Source organism: Pagrus pagrus (assembly GCF_965226575.1).
Source record: "Pagrus pagrus genome assembly, chromosome: 22".
Classification (NCBI taxonomy): Eukaryota; Metazoa; Chordata; class Actinopteri; order Spariformes; family Sparidae; genus Pagrus; species Pagrus pagrus.
The window spans coordinates 21,863,120-21,878,631 of NC_140204.1; the positions used below are offsets into that span (position 1 = coordinate 21,863,120).

General features: G+C 47.0%; 2 protein-coding genes across 7 annotated transcripts in view; both read right to left on the reverse strand.

Annotated features, from left to right (window-relative positions):
- LOC311251692 (uncharacterized protein) overlaps nt 1-15,512 on the reverse strand; it is a 28,353-nt gene that overhangs the window by 4,157 nt on the left and 8,684 nt on the right. Inside the window, exon 4 of one of the 6 annotated variants that reach the window (XR_014621451.1) lies at nt 5,978-8,415. The exons of the other annotated variants lie outside the window; for them this stretch is intronic. The gene's annotated coding sequence lies outside the window, so the exon portion shown is untranslated. Of the gene's footprint in view, nt 1-5,977; nt 8,416-15,512 lie in introns of those variants that run through there. 6 annotated transcript variants of the gene reach the window in all.
- LOC311251743 (E3 ubiquitin-protein ligase TRIM39-like) lies at nt 9,792-13,525 on the reverse strand. The gene has a single exon (XM_084344377.1). The coding sequence runs from the start codon at nt 11,426-11,428 to the stop codon at nt 10,025-10,027; it is 1,404 nt and encodes a 467-aa protein (XP_084200503.1). The 5' UTR covers nt 11,429-13,525; the 3' UTR covers nt 9,792-10,024.

Genomic DNA, 15,512 nt, shown 5'->3' on the forward strand with positions numbered 1-15,512 from the left:
CATTCACCGTTTCATTCCATATAAAAGTCCCTTTATTACAAAAGTCACAAACTTTCTCACTTTTTCTCTTCATGACAAATCTACCTTCTTCTACCTTCATACAATTTACTGCTTGTCCTGGAAGTTCATAGCAGGTGAGGGTCTGGCTTCAAACCCTCACCCTGTTCACGTGTCCTTTGGCTCTGAATCACAGAAGTCCCACATTCACTCACTGATGCATAAGAACATCAGGCCTTCCTTCAGACCTGTGGAAAATATATTTACACTTATACAGGATTATTTATTCAAACAACAACTTTTTATAAAAAGACAGTTATTCTCCATGCACGTTGACAAACTGCTGCAATGTGACTGGCAAAGTGTCACAATCTGAGATAATGGAGGAGCTGTCTGAGTTAATGATTGTTCAAAGAACTTCACTTCTTCAGTCACACCTACTATTAAAATGTGATTAAAGGACCATTAGATCAGATTAAACAGTAGATTATTTCAGGACCATTCAGAATTATACAGTACATGGTTCTGGCAGACTACCATCTCACATTGAATCGGTAAAGATATTCTTAAAGTGCCAGCAAATATGTGGATGTTATTTTTGCCTGTATTGCACATCCCAGTTATACACAAAAGACAGACAATTTGGGATTTGAAAGTATGTTTAAAGGGTCCATTCACCCAAATCAGAAAAAACATGTTTCCTCTTAATTAGTCTTCTCTAGTCATACAGCTAGTTTTGGTTTTGTGTTTCTGGGTGTTGAGATATCTATCTCGGAGGTTTATGCCTCCTGTCAAAATACCATGAAGGTTGAATTTGATTTGCTCTGCTCGCAGGATGAAAATTGACGTTTAAAAAACTACAGAGCCTGTCAGGGGTCACGTGGTAGGAGAACGTATGGTTACATTGTAACCTTGGTTCTCTGAGTGAAGAGACTATCTCTCCACTCTGTTACATATTCCATATGTACGGGGATATGACCCCCGCTGCTTGTCAGGGTACGTGGAAATTTCTTTAAGACACACCGGCTTGCCCGGCCACGCCCTATTGTGTAGCTATAAAGCACCTGCGTTGGCGTGTAATCACTGATAGTTTGATCGAAACGGTCTCCGAGCGGCCTAAGGACTGGAGAGATAGTCTCTTCACTCAGAGAACCAAGGTTACAATGTAACCATACGTTCTCTATCGTCTCGAGACTATCTCTCCACTCTGTTACATATTCCATATGTACGGGGAAGATCTTTAAGACACCCCTTGAGGAGACGGTGCAGCCACAATCCCACACCACAACGTGCAACACACGAACTATGTACAAATATACAATATATACAACTCACATGGGCAGGCCCCGCAAGGCGCTAGGGCCAACCCTGAGAGGGAAGGGCTGCCAGGGAAGCCCGCAAGACGCAAGACTAGCCCAAGGAGACCGGCCAGGGCCCCGCAAGACGCAGGGGACAGCCTGGCCACAGAGCAGCCGCTCATTCAGCCCGCAAGACGCAAGGCTGAGGGGAGACAAATATGTTCATCGTCAGGCCACGCCCAGCACACGCTCCCCAAAGGAGGGGCTGGCGGCCACATTCAGACGGTAAAATTTGGTAAAGGTAGACTGAGACGACCATGTGGCAGCAGAGCATATGGAGGCGAGTGAGGGCCCCCGTCACAAGGCCCAAGAGGCAGCCACACCCCGAGTGGAGTGTGCCCGGACCCCTGACGGAGCAGGCACACCCGACTGCACATAGGCCTGCCGAATGGCGTCCACAACCCAGTGTGACAGCCTGGACTTTGACAGTGGCCTGCCTAGACGCCCTTGGTCATAACAGACAAAGAGCTGGTCAGACCTCTGGACAGCCTGTGTCCGCCGAATGTACTCTGTTAAGGCCCTGACCGGGCACAGAGCCGACTGGCCTTGTTCGACCTCGTCGCCAGAAGTTGGAGAGGAGAGAGACCGAAGCTCAACCAACTGAGACAGGTGGAACTCAGTAAGGACCTTAGGCAGGAAGGCCGGGTTGGGGCGGAGAACCACGCTCGAACCGTCCTGGGAAAACCGGCAGCAGTCACTGTGGACTGACAAGGCCTGGAGTTCACCCACCCTCCTGGCCGAGATGACGGCGAGCAGAAAGGCGGTCTTGACAGAAAGCCACTTCAAGTCAGCACCCCCCAGGGGTTCAAAGGGGGGACGCTGAAGGGCCCTAAGGACAATATCCAAGTCCCAAGGAGGAGCCGCAGGACCAGTGGATCGCACAGTAAGTCTCTGGGCCCCCCGGAGAAACCGGGAAATGAGGACGCAGTCCTCCGCACTCAGGGCGAATTCATGAATACGCACTGCTTTGATTGCTGCCACCAATCCTCGCAGTGTTACTGCAGCCTTCTGCGCCTCCAGCTGGGACTGCAAGAACTGCAGGATCTCCTGAGCTGAGGCCAAGTAGGGGTCCACCTGGTGAGACCCGCACCACTTGGTAAACATCTGCCAACGGTATGAATAGGCAGCTCTCGTGGACGGAGCCCGGGCATGCTGAATTGTCGTCTCCACAGGCTCCGGCAACCCTAAGGCCAGGAGCCTGTCCCTCTCAGGGGCCAAGCCACCAGTCTGAGCCCTGCTGGGAAGGGGTGGAACGGGGCTCCGTTCGCCTGGGAGAGCAGGTCCCTCCGGTGCGGGAGCTCCCACGGCAACCCGTCCAGCAAAGGTGGAATCGCCGAGAACCATGCCATGTGGGGCCACAGGGGGGCCACAAGTATGACCCGCACATGCTCCACCAGAACTCTTCGGAGAAGAGGCTGGAGAAGAGTGAAGGGAGGGAAAGCGTAGAGCAGAACCTGGGGCCACGGATGAGCCAGAGCATCCCAACCCATTGGGGGATCGTCGTTCCTCAGGGAGAAAAAGAGTGGGCAATGTGCCGTCTCCCTGGATGCAAACAGGTCAACCTCTGCCCTGCCGAGGCGGCGCCATAGCTCGGAGACCACCTCTGGATGGAGTCTCCACTCTCCCGGTTGTGGACCCCCCCTCGACATGATGTCTGCCGCGGAGTTCAGTACTCCCGGCACATGCACGGCCCTGAGCGAGAGGAAGAGCGGGTGAGCCCACTGCCACAAACCGGTTGCCAGCTTGCACAGGACAGGGGAGCCCAGTCCCCCCTGCCTGTTGATATACGCAGCCGTCACCGTGCTGTCGGTTCGGACAATGACATGGTGATCTCTCAGTCTCGGCAAGAAATGACACAGAGCGAGGAGAACCGCCTTTAGCTCCAGGAGATTTATGTGTTGGCCCAGCCACCGGCCGGTCCAAACACCGTTGACGCCACAGCCTTCGTGAACGGTGCCCCACCCTGAGGTGGATGCGTCTGTGTACACCAGCTGTCGATAGATCACTGGACCCAGGGCCACTGGAGGGCGCCGTGAAGCCTCCAAGAGACCACCACTTTGGTCTTGTTGGACCTCTGGGGGCACAACCCCAAGCCTAGCAGACACCTCTGCACAGGCCGCATGTGTAAGAGGGCGAGAGGGACCACCTGCACCATGGCTGCCATCAGGCCCATGAGGCGAAGGCAGAGGCCCCAGTTGACCTGAGCACGCAGCTGGAACAGGGCAAGGCAAGTCCCGAAAGCCTGCTGCCTCTCCGGGGTCAGAGCAACTGTCCCGCTCCTTGAGTCCAGGACCATACCCAAGAAGGTGGTCACCTGGGACGGCTCGAGCCTGCTCTTTTCGTAATTCAGGCGCAGACCTAAGCCCTGAACATGGTTCAGCAGCAGGGACACGTGGTGGCGGCACTGCTCCTCCGAGACTGCGCAAACCAGCCAGTCGTCGAGGTAGTTCAGGATCCTGATGCCTCTCCGCCTCAGGGGGGAGAGAACAGCATCCATGCAGCGAGTAAAGGTTCGCGGTGCCAGCGAAATACCGAATGGAAGCACCTGAAACTCGTACACCGTGCCTGCGAAGCCGAACCGCAGGAACCGCCAGTGACCCCTCCAGATGGGTATCTGGAAATACGCATCTTTGAGGTCTATGGTGGCAAACCAGTCTCCTGCAGTGATTGCCTGCCTCACCCTGGGGACTGTCAGAATCCGACATCGCAGGGGACGGAGATACCGGTTGAGCCCTCTGAGGTCCAGAATTGGACGGAGCCCCCCATCTCTTTTTGGGGTCAGGAAGTAGCGAGAAAAGAATCCGGCCTTGTGATCTCCAGGGGCCACCTCCCTTATCGCTCCCTTCTCCAGCAAAGTGGACAGCCCCGCCTGCAGCACTGTTCTCTGGTGAGGATCGGCCACTGTTGTAAAGGTGGGTGTCCGTGTTACTGGTGGGCGGCGCAAAAACTGAATACGATATCCCTGGGTCATGGTAGAGACCACCCACGGGTCGGCCTCTAGAGCCAACCAGGCCGTCCTGCGAGAGGCAGACGGAGAAGACTGGTTGGCCAGGGCCTGATAATTGTCAGGAGGGCTGGGGGTGCTTAGAGGACCCCTCGGCCTTGGCAGGTGGTCCTCTCCCCCTGTTCTGATGGCGGCGCCTATGCTGCCGGGAGGCATCCAACTGGAGTCTGAGGTCCCTACGACCCCATGTCGAGGCCTCAGGATTTGGTGCCGGCTGAGACCGAGGCGGTCCAGACCTTCTAGATGCTGTAGCACGCCTGGCAAGGCCCACTGAAACCTCCTTAGCACAGCGTCGGCTCTCCTGTGCCTGCTGCAACAAAGCAGTAGCATGGGGCCCAAACATAGTGGTAGGTTCCACCGGCACCTTGAGCAGACAGTCTCTATCCCCTTGCTGCAGCTGGGATTGAGACAGCCACAGGTGGCCTAACTACCCAGAATGAAGCTAAGGCACTGCCTGCTGCCTCAGCCTGCTCCTTCATTACGGAGGAGAGGCATGAGGAGGCCATCTGTAGCTCCTCCCCCATGCTGGTGTCGTCTTGAACCTGCCGGGACAAGTCACGGAGGTAGAGAGACAGAATAGCCCCAGTATTGGCCAACCGGGTCTGCACCGCCATAGCTTTATATAGCTTAGCGAGCAGACTATCCATTACCCTGCAGTTCTTACTGGAGCAGGTGGCGTTGCCAAGGATGGAGCTGGAGGGAGAAACCAGTGGAATGAGGGTTCGGTCCACTGGGGGAAGTGTCCCACAGGCAACCTGGTCACTGTCATGCATGTTAGAAAGCCGGCGACATGTTGCGGACCACTTGTGGGTAGAAGCTGGGGAGTGGAACTGTTGACACAGCAGTTCCTTAAAATCAGGTAGGAGGGGCACCTGGGTTAGTGCAGGGCGCACCTCTGCATCCTCCTCAAACCTAGAGGACGTGGCCCTAGGATTCACAGGGAGGGAAACACCCAGAGCTCTGGAGGCTCTGTTCATCACTGCCTCAAAGCGGTGGGCTAACTCCCCCCTCATGGCTTCGCCCACTGTTTGCTGCGCACAGGAGAGGTTGTTGTCATCGGAGGAGGCGACCGTTTCTATATCCACATCCTCCTCTTCAGCCTCTTCCTCCCCGTCCAACCCTGAGGACGGGGGCAGGAAAGAGCTGAGTGGAGGCCGGATCACCAGACTCCCCCCTTCCCTCCGAAGCGCGTTAGCTCACGAGTCGCGAGCAATACGCCGGGAGGACCCTACACAACCACCGCCGCTGGGAGCCAGAGGACCTCCGGCTCGACCAGACAGGATGGTGTTTTGGCAAAAGACAGACAGAAAGAGCAGGATGCAGCAATCCAGGGAGGCTGCCAATGACAGACGCCCCGACTTACACAGGTAAGCGGATTCAACTACTATATCTCTTTTCTTTCTTGCAACAATTTGGATTGTGAGACGCAGCACCCTGACGTACAAGTGGAGATCAAACAATCAGTGATTACACGCCAGCGCAGGTGCTTTATAGCTACGCAATAGGGCGTGGCCGGGCAAGCCGGTGTGTCTTAAAGAAATTTCCACGTACCCTGACAAGCAGCGGGGGTCATATCCCCGTACATATGGAATATGTAACAGAGTGGAGAGATAGTCTCGAGACGATAGAGAACACACTTGCATGGAATCTGTGCTCACAGAGCACCAGGGAAACTAACTGATGAACTGTGCAAACAGACAGAATTTGTCTGGCAGAACATGCTCTCTCTACGGCCAGTCTTTGGTTTGTCTGTTCTGGGCTACTGTAGAAACATGGCAGGGCAACATGGAGGAGTTAGTAGAGACGGACCGTCTCCCTCTGAAGATGTAAAAGACTCATTCTGAGTTAGAGAAAACACTACCATTCTTAGTTTCAGGTGATTATGTACCAATGAAAACAAATGTATGATTACATTCCATTTCTGCTGATAGATCTCCATAAAAGTACAATTTGTGATTTCATCTGCTGGAGGGCCCCGACCAAAGATAGTACAGAGAAGTGAGGGGAGAAGAAAAGAGTGAACCAGAGTCTCTGTTGATTCAAACTGACCCTTAAACTGAGAGTTTGCCGATCATAATAAGCTGATAAAGTGCAGTCAGAGCAGTGACGGAGCAGCACTTCAACCTAAAACAGCAACCACAGCTCAGCATTTTCTATATTACAACATGTCAACCGCTCAGAAGGCAGAAATTGATTTTTATCATTGAAAACTAAAACAACAACACAACCTGCATGATATTTAGATATAATACAGGACAATACCTGAATACAAGAACACACGTTAATAACACTTCAATTCACTATAGTTTTGTTTTTTTGTTTGTTTTTTACAAATGTGGGATTCCATTTTAAGATTCTATGATAATGATAATGAACGATAACATTCTAGTCTCCTTGCATAAAGAAAAGTAAAAACACATTTCCAAAAGTTGATTCAAAATGAAAGAAGGATGGACTGGCCAGCAGATCCACAGTCTGTGAACTGTTTTAAGTACAAAACAATAAGTCAATGTCAGAATAATTACTCTGAAACAGTGATATACAGAAATACATGTCAGTGGCATCAGGCTGCAGGTCACACAGCTGAGTTATCCCAGAGGTCCCTCTTTGTCCTTCCTGCTACAGCAGATAGCATGTGATGCTTTGAGAGCTGCCTGGAAGCTAAAATCACATTCTTTATATTCCAGGGAGAAGGGAGAAGGACACTTTACATTTTTGTGAGAATATGAATAAACTGGATCTCAACACAAACTGCTTTCACGTGGTTATTACAGGAAAATGCAAAAGATTTGTAGGCAACAGGTCATGTTGAAAAATGAAGTGAATATTCTGTCATATATGCAGGACAAGTGCCTGAAGAGAGACCTCCAGGATGTCTACCATTGTATGCATTCAACACACTACATTCAAAATTGTTATCAAAGTGACTTGAGGCAAATAGTGATTTGTGATTCTGGGCTGTATAAATAAAACTGACTTGACTTGACCATTATGTTAATGAATACATACAATGATATTTCCAGGCACATTAAAGATGGTGGTAAATGCTTTTACAGAAGCCCTGAGAGGCAAGTAGGAACAAATATGGTGATCCATTTTCAAAGTGATCTCATGTTGTTCTTCTGACTCAGGGACAGGTGGATAAAAGGTTTGATCAGGATAATCTTTCCATGTTCCTTAATTATTTTTATTTCATCTGTGAAAATGTTGTTTTTCATCAGATGGGGATTTTTGTGGGATTTTGTTGTAATATTCAAATCAGCCACAATAGGCTGAAGTGCAGCACCAACCTATGTTCTGAACAGGTTGTTTACTGTATATAGTTCACATGTTGTCACATAGATAGGAGAGAAGCAGATGCAGTAAGTCTCTGCTACATGTGCCTGTGCATACGTCATACTGGTTTCTATATCTGAGTAAATGTGGAAACTATACCTGTCCACGTATGTCTCACATCTACTTTTCTTATGTACAGTCACCAGAGCTAGCACCAATTAAAATACATTTCAGTATTGTTTTATAACTCACTAACACACAATATATGTACCTTGTGTTTGGGGTGCACTGAGGCTCAGAACATTAATGCTTTCAGCTCTGTTTATAGCATGCGGTGCTGAAATGAGTATTGCAAAAACAAACACTTACAAAAATGATCCTGACAAAAAAATACAAATATTTCACATGCTAAAACTCATTTTTTCCCTGATTTTTAACAGATGAAAAAAAAATTAAGGAATGTAGAAAGATTAAGAGTTTTGAGACTTTAACCCTCACCAGTTTAGGGGGAGATCAATTACTGCGATAGTAAAGTCAATGTCAATATACATTAATTAACAAATAAAGTTACTCTTTCACATTTTTACAATGTGATGTTATAAAACAAGGCAAGAACTACACACTTCACTATAAACATCTTTTACAAGTTAAAAAAAGGTGAAACAGGAAATGGATGAGCCCTCTGATACAAGAGCCCTGATCCATCACCTCCAGCCAATAACATAACACGATGAAGAGACCAAAACCCAGAGCAGTCCAACATCCACACAGGGTTCAGTCCTGTTGGGAACCAAGAAGAAACATACACTAAATTATTATGAACACACCATAAACAACTAAAACCCAAATCATGATTCACCAGATTTAACTTTATTAATGCTGAAGGACACTGTGTCAGAGATCGCTAACATTTTTATTACAGATTGCACATCTTTAAAATGCTAAAAGCCAAAAGGTGTTTACTACCTAGTATCTGTATTTGTACATATTTAATTAACAAAGTGTGGTGCTGGATAACTTTGGATTGCATTGCAGCAATATGAGAGCACTTTATTTGCCTAACTACCACACATACTTGATTTACAGAGCGTACTCCAGCAGGAAGCTTGTGTGTTTCACTCCAGTGTTATTGTGTGTTAGTCATGACTGCTGTTGACAGATGTCAGGTATTTAGCTGTGGCTAAAGCTTGATCTGTAATTACACAGTGACATAAATCAAAATCAAAAGCCCGAGTCCAGATAACACTTTATTATAACATCATTAATAAGTTAGTTAATTAAACTTTAGTCAATAGTTATTTCACTGTCGTAAAGGTTTATAAACATTAGTGTTAACTTCATAATGACCATCTAAATAATAATGATGGTCATGGTAAGTATGATGAACATCAGTTGCAACTTTACAATAAACAGTTGTTTAATAAATGGTTTATAAAACAGTTCATTGTTTGTTAACATTAAAAGTTATAGTTATTATAAATAGTTACCCAAGTCCAATTTAAATGTTCATTTTCAATGTTAGGCAGCACTTTGTCTGCCAGTTTAAAAATGAATGGTCGACTTGATATTCACTTGTATGTTTTTGTAAGTTACATTTTATTCTAATTGATTTGGCTGTATAAACACAACAATCCTCTAGTAATCAAAGTGTATAAAACAATTCAAAACATTTATAGGCCATAGACCATTATATATACAATTTCATCTAATTATACATTTCACAGGATTGCACTTGAGTACATTGGAAATTATCTATCAGTTGATTTTTATTAATTATTTATTGTTTTACACATGTGATAAATTTTTAAATCTGTAAAATAAATTCAAATTTGGATGTTGAATTTTAGTCTAGATGTGTTCATGTGAGGCTTCCTACAAAAAGCAAACTCAAATAAAAAACAGAAAATGAATTTTCTTTACTCATTTCAATATAATCTTCAGCATGACAGAATGCCAACACTTTAGTAATAGTATGTAAATAAAACTGCAGGTTGATTTGACAGAGACAAATGATCTTTTCTATCACTTACTTACATTTTCACCCTGCAGACTGATCACTGCCCACATATATATGTACTCCATACATTCAGGTTGTTTCAAAGGAAAAGTTGCACAGCACCTCAGGGTGCAGGGTCTGCACTCTTTATATGATGCCACAAAACCTGTCATGCATTCTGTATTGACTAGCAAAGCTCCAGTTTATAACAACATAGACAAATATTGTTCCCATCACACATATAGAAACACACATATCTGTTAATGTGTAGCACAGTAGACATATTGTGAATATAGTGATTCAATCAAATAAGTAGCAAAGAAAGCAGAAATAGGCATCTCACCATCATAATCATCGTCATCATCCAGATAACCATGGCCTTCATTAACATAATCATCTACATCTTGCAGTGACTTTCACAGGTAATATGCTCAGTGGCTTGGTATCTACTGTGTTAATGTATGGAAACAGCCTCTCAAAAAAAGTCTGTGAGAAGGTGTGTATGTGTGTGTTAGTATCCAGGTCAGAGAAGGACAGCTTTCCTCTGTTCCAGTCCAGATGCACTCTGATCCTCCTGATCGGGTTCTTCACTGAGAGAACTTCGTCTGTATGTGGTGGAGAGCACGCTCTGTATTTACCATTGTCGAACCAGATTCCCCAGTATCCAGTCAGAATCTCTCCCTTCCTCTCTATAGACTCCGCTGCCACACCCACTGCCCAGTTTGCATCATTTGTAACTTCAACATCCCAGCTGTGAGTCCCTGAGTTAAAGCCCTCAGATCCCAGGACTGAGGGGTAGCGTTCAAATCTTTCTGGGTTTTGCGGAAGCTCTCTCGCACTCTCTCTGTAGGTCGCACTTTTCAGATCATCAGAAACATCGAGGTAAGGACAGGCTGTGTTTGGATCCAGAATCATGGGAGAATACGTAACCATCTCCTTCATCTTGTTCCAGATGTTGAAGGTTAGGTTGCCCAGGTGTTTTGCCACATCTATGAGTGCTCCTGGGCCCAGCTGTGGATCAGCCAGCAGGGGGTGCTGCTGGACTCTTTTCACTACAGCCTTGTAATTCTGCAGGAATGAGACACTTGCACCATTCAGCTCCTTCTCTGTGGCTCTGATTGTGTCTGTGAGAGCTGCGATCTCTCTGCTCAGATCCTGAATCTTCTGCCCCATCACCCTGATCTTCGGCCCCTCTTCCTCCTTCAGTGCAGTGATCCTAGCCTCCTCTTCTTTTTCTAAAAAATCCTTAAGCTTCTTAAATTCTTTCCTAATCTGCATCTCTGTGTCCATGGCCTGAACCACGATGATTGCCTCTGTTAGTTCCCAGTTAACCTTAGCTTGATTTAGGTTGTCCACTCTCTCTTGTAACGGCTTCAGGGATTTCCTGAGCTCCTCCTTGTAATCCTGTGCAGCTTCATCGATGGGTCTGAATCTGTGCTTGGTGTGTGTTTTTGAATCTCGACAGACAACACACACTGGCTGCTGATGGTCCAGACAGAAGAGCTTTAGTTTCTCGGAGTGCAGACTGCAGAGAGCCTCACATCTTGCAGAAGCCAGAGAAAGATCTTGTACAAAGGCTTCACACAGGTCCTTTAAGGCCAAGTTTCGGGGTGGGTCACTTTTTGAAGATCGTCTTTTACAAACTGGACACTCGCAAATCAGTTTCTCTGCCCACCAGTTCCCCAGACAGACTTTACAGAAGCTGTGGCTACATGACAGCAAAACAGGATCTTTGAAGATGTCTTGACAGATTGGACAAGAATAATTCAACTCTGACCCGGACTGCCGAGCAGCCATTTCTGAGTGAGGCTGAGAAGACAGTACGACGACACTTCAAACAGGAAATCGCTTTTGGCTTTTGGCCTTGGTTTGGAGTCGTCTCTCTTCTAAAAGATTTTTGCAACCAGTGGAAGTAACAGTATTCCAGTATTCCCAGTATCCCCTTCTTCTTCTGTCCTCTCTGTCAGTGGAAGCTGTGTGTTTTGTATCCTGTAATCTGTCTCTGTGTGTGTGTCTCCGTCCTTAGAGAGAAACAACAGCAACTAACTGTGCTTCCTGGTTTATATCTTGATAGTCAGGAATCCAGTTTGTCAGGCTATTTCTAGTAGTTACAGTTCATGGTACTTTCTAGTACCATGAACACAACTTTTAAAATGCTTGTTCCCTGATGGAGTTTGGATCGATCAGAGTTATGCTGTGCCAATATCATGTTATCATTGACTTTTTATGTAATCTAGCTGTGCAAAATTTGATCTGAACACAGCATGGAGCATTCATCTCACATTGCTCACTTGATACAGTATTGCAGACTGCTGTTGTTATGGTAGATTATATGTATTTAATATTCTGCAGAACATATTTCAGATTTTCTTTACGTAATTATGTGTCTTGTATGTGAATCCAGAGCTGGATACATTACAAATAAATCTTTAATGAAATCAAAAGTGAATTTTCAAATTGTGTGGGACAAAATAAAATGTAAAGTCAGTCAGTCACCTTTTCACTATAAATTAGTGTTGGAAAATACATTAATACCATTAAAGCACAAAGTCATTTAAATTTATCTGCCAAAGTCACCTGTGACTATGCCAGTAGCACTAGAGCAAAGCAAAATATTGTGCTGGTATGAAGGTGTGGCGACATGTAGCACATTACATATGAGCCAGCAAATCCAGTTTAATGGCTCATCAAACAACAAACTGTACGGTGGTTGGCACACCTGGATTTAACAATGTTTATCATATGAGTCATACTGTTCCCGTCTCACTTTAACAGATTTCAGAAACAAACCTCAAGTAAACATCAAATTTCATCTAGAACACAGACGATCAAATAATTGGCCATGTTAGTCCATGCTGATGGACAGGTGACCACCTTGTGATGAAAATTGGTATCATAGAATAAAACTGTCACTGGTAAAAATGTTGTTACATCTATCAATCCGACATCTGGAAAAAATACGTCCTGACATTAAAACTAGTAACTAAAGTTTACCAGTCCACAGCCATGCTAGCAGCTCTGTGAGGCATGTTAGCATTTGGTAACTGGATCTAAAAACACAGTACAGCTGAAGCATGTGGTCATGAACCAAAGTAATGGACAGATTACAATGTTGGCCTGGATAGAAAGTCATTAGGATTCATCCTTTGGGGACCATTGATATATCTACCAAATTTTAAAATTTGAAGGGTCCATTCACCCAAATCAGAAAAATCATATTTTTGTCATGATCGGTCAGATTCTGTCATATTGTATGGCATATTTTGTGCTTGGGTTTTGTTTCTTTTTCTGTTGTGCTTGCAGAGGTGCAATGAGAGACTGGGTGGCGCTCTCACCGGAGCTGCTGACACACACTCACCTGCAGCTGGATGGCAATCAGCGCCTTCTGATAAAGCCCTGCTCTTCACGCTACCTGCTGCCAGATGATTTTATCAGTTTGATGTGGAACATGGCTCCTGTTTGATCGTCGATTTGGATGACTTCTATTTTTTTTGTGTTTCTCTCTTGGAGATCAAACATTTTTTCGTGTTCTCTCTACACCTAGTGTTCACCACCACACCGATTACCAGTGTTTCCAGCTTCAGCCGTCCAGCTCTCCGCACCTCTGCAGCCAGCAGCCTTACTCTGTGCTCACCGGAGTCTCAATGTCATGACTCACGTCATGGCAGCCCCTCCTTCTCCTCTGTTGTCTCTTTTCCTGTGTCTGTCTGATCCTCCTGTTTCTCCCCTCTGTCTGTGTTCTCTGTGTGTGGGTGTGGCCAACCCTCTCTTGCAGGTAGCACCAGGTGAAACTCATTTCCGCAATCTGTCCACTCTATAAAGCCTCTGGATTTCCAGCCACTCATCGCCAGATCGTACCATCAGCAAGAGCGTTCACTTCTGCCTGCCTGCCTGCCTGCCTGCCTTGCTTTGCCTTGTCTTGCCTGCCTGCCTGATTGACTGCCGTCAATCCCAGCCGTGAGTTCCTCTCCCTCTGAGCTTATCTCCCCGTTGGACGCAGACCGCATGGTGACACGGGTCCACCATTACATGTGGGGACGCCTAACAAAGAGACTGAGATTCACCTGCCACCTTCACCTAACCACGTGGGATTTCTGGATTCTCCAAACGCCTCCCCCCCTGCACATTGATTCACTGTGTCACAAATAAATATTGAACTTAAACTGCTTTTCTGAGTACTGTGTCTTGCATTTGGGTCCGGTCCCTGTTATCTATGACAGAACGATCTGGCCAAAAGCATGGACCCAGCAGACACAGACCCAGCTCAGCAGCTCACGAGCCTTAGCCACGCTGTGGCCACTCAGGGGGCTCTGCTTGGTCAGCATGACCAGTCTCTTCGGAAAATCATGGAATCCTTGTCGGACCTGGCTTCCGGACTCACTCGGATGGAGAGACAGCTGCAGACACCACCCCCACCTGCCCCGGTTCTCAACCCACCTCCAGCAGTACCAGTGGGCGCTTTTCATCCCCGTGAACCTTTTGTTCCTGCACCCGAGCGCTACGAGGGTAATTCAGGTGACTGTAGGTCATTCTTATTTCAATGCTCTCTGGTATTTGAATTGCAACCCTTGACCTACTGTAATGACAGAGCCAAAATAGCCTATGTGTTGGGTTTGTTAACTGGGAGGGCTAGGTCTTGGGGTACTGCTTTCTGGCACAGCCCACATACAGTTAATACTACCTTTGACGAATTCTCAGCAGATATGTCCACTGTGTTTGACCACCCTGTAGCTAGTAGTGACGCTAGCAATCGGCTGCTTAGCCTTCGGCAGGGTTCCCTTAGCGCCGCCAACTACTCTATTGAATTCCGTACGTTGGCGGCTGAACTGGGGTGGGATGATAGGGCTCTGCAGAGTATTTTCATGAAGGGGTTAAATGAGGCCGTTAAAGACAGCATAGTGGGGAGAGCTGAGATTAAAGATTTGCAGGAGCTAGTAGCATTAGCCATCAAGGTCGACAACAGGTTGAGAGAGAGACGTAGGGAGAGATTGCAGGGCTCCCAAACTGGTTCCCCTGGTACTGCTGCTGCTACTGGATGGTCCTACCGGTTTCCTGAGACCAAGACCTCCAACACCAGCTCCTCCATTCCACCTCCACGAGCCGAAGAACCCATGCAGCTGGGCCGAAATCGACTCACACCCACCGAGTGGAACAGAAGATTTAAAGAAGGCCTGTGTATCTATTGTGGAGAACCTGGACATCGACTAGCAGCATGTCCTCTACGGTTAAGACCCGCAGCCTCACCAGTCACAGACGGGGTTCTGGTGAGTAGCACAGTATTACCCTGTTTCCCCCGAAGACGCATAAACATTGATGCTAGTATTCTCCTTAATGGTAATACCTATAGACTTGAGGCTCTAGTCGATTCAGGTTCTGACTCCAACCTACTTGACTCTAACTTTGTTAGACACAATCAGATAGCCACTGAACTAATTGACCCTCCCCTCAAAGTAAACGCCCTCAATGGAGATTTGTTAGCTCACATTTCCGAGCAAACCCTGCAGTTACCTCTCCTGTTGGCTGGCAACCACAGAGAGAATATATCTTTTCACATAATGCCTTCCTCTCATGCTCCCCTAGTGCTCGGCCTTCCATGGCTGCAGATTCATAACCCTGTGAACGACTGGGCCGCTGGCAAGATTGTTAGTTGGAGCTCATTCTGCCATTCCTCCTGTCTCAAATCAGCTCAGCCCTCATGTTCCTTAAAGAAAGGTGTTGCTCCACCAGAGCCCCCTGACATCTCCTCTGTGCCTCCTGTTTATCATGACCTGGCTGAGGTCTTCTGCAAGCACAGGGCCCTGTCTTTACCTCCTCACAGGCCATACGACTTCGCCATCGACCTACTGCCTGGAGCCCCCCTTCCTACCAGCCGGCTCTACAA

Excerpts from the sequence above, each read along its gene's own strand:
- LOC311251743 (XM_084344377.1), bottom strand. The coding sequence starts at position 11,428 with ATGGCTGCTCGGCAGTCCGGGTCAGAGTTGAATTATTCTTGTCCAATC.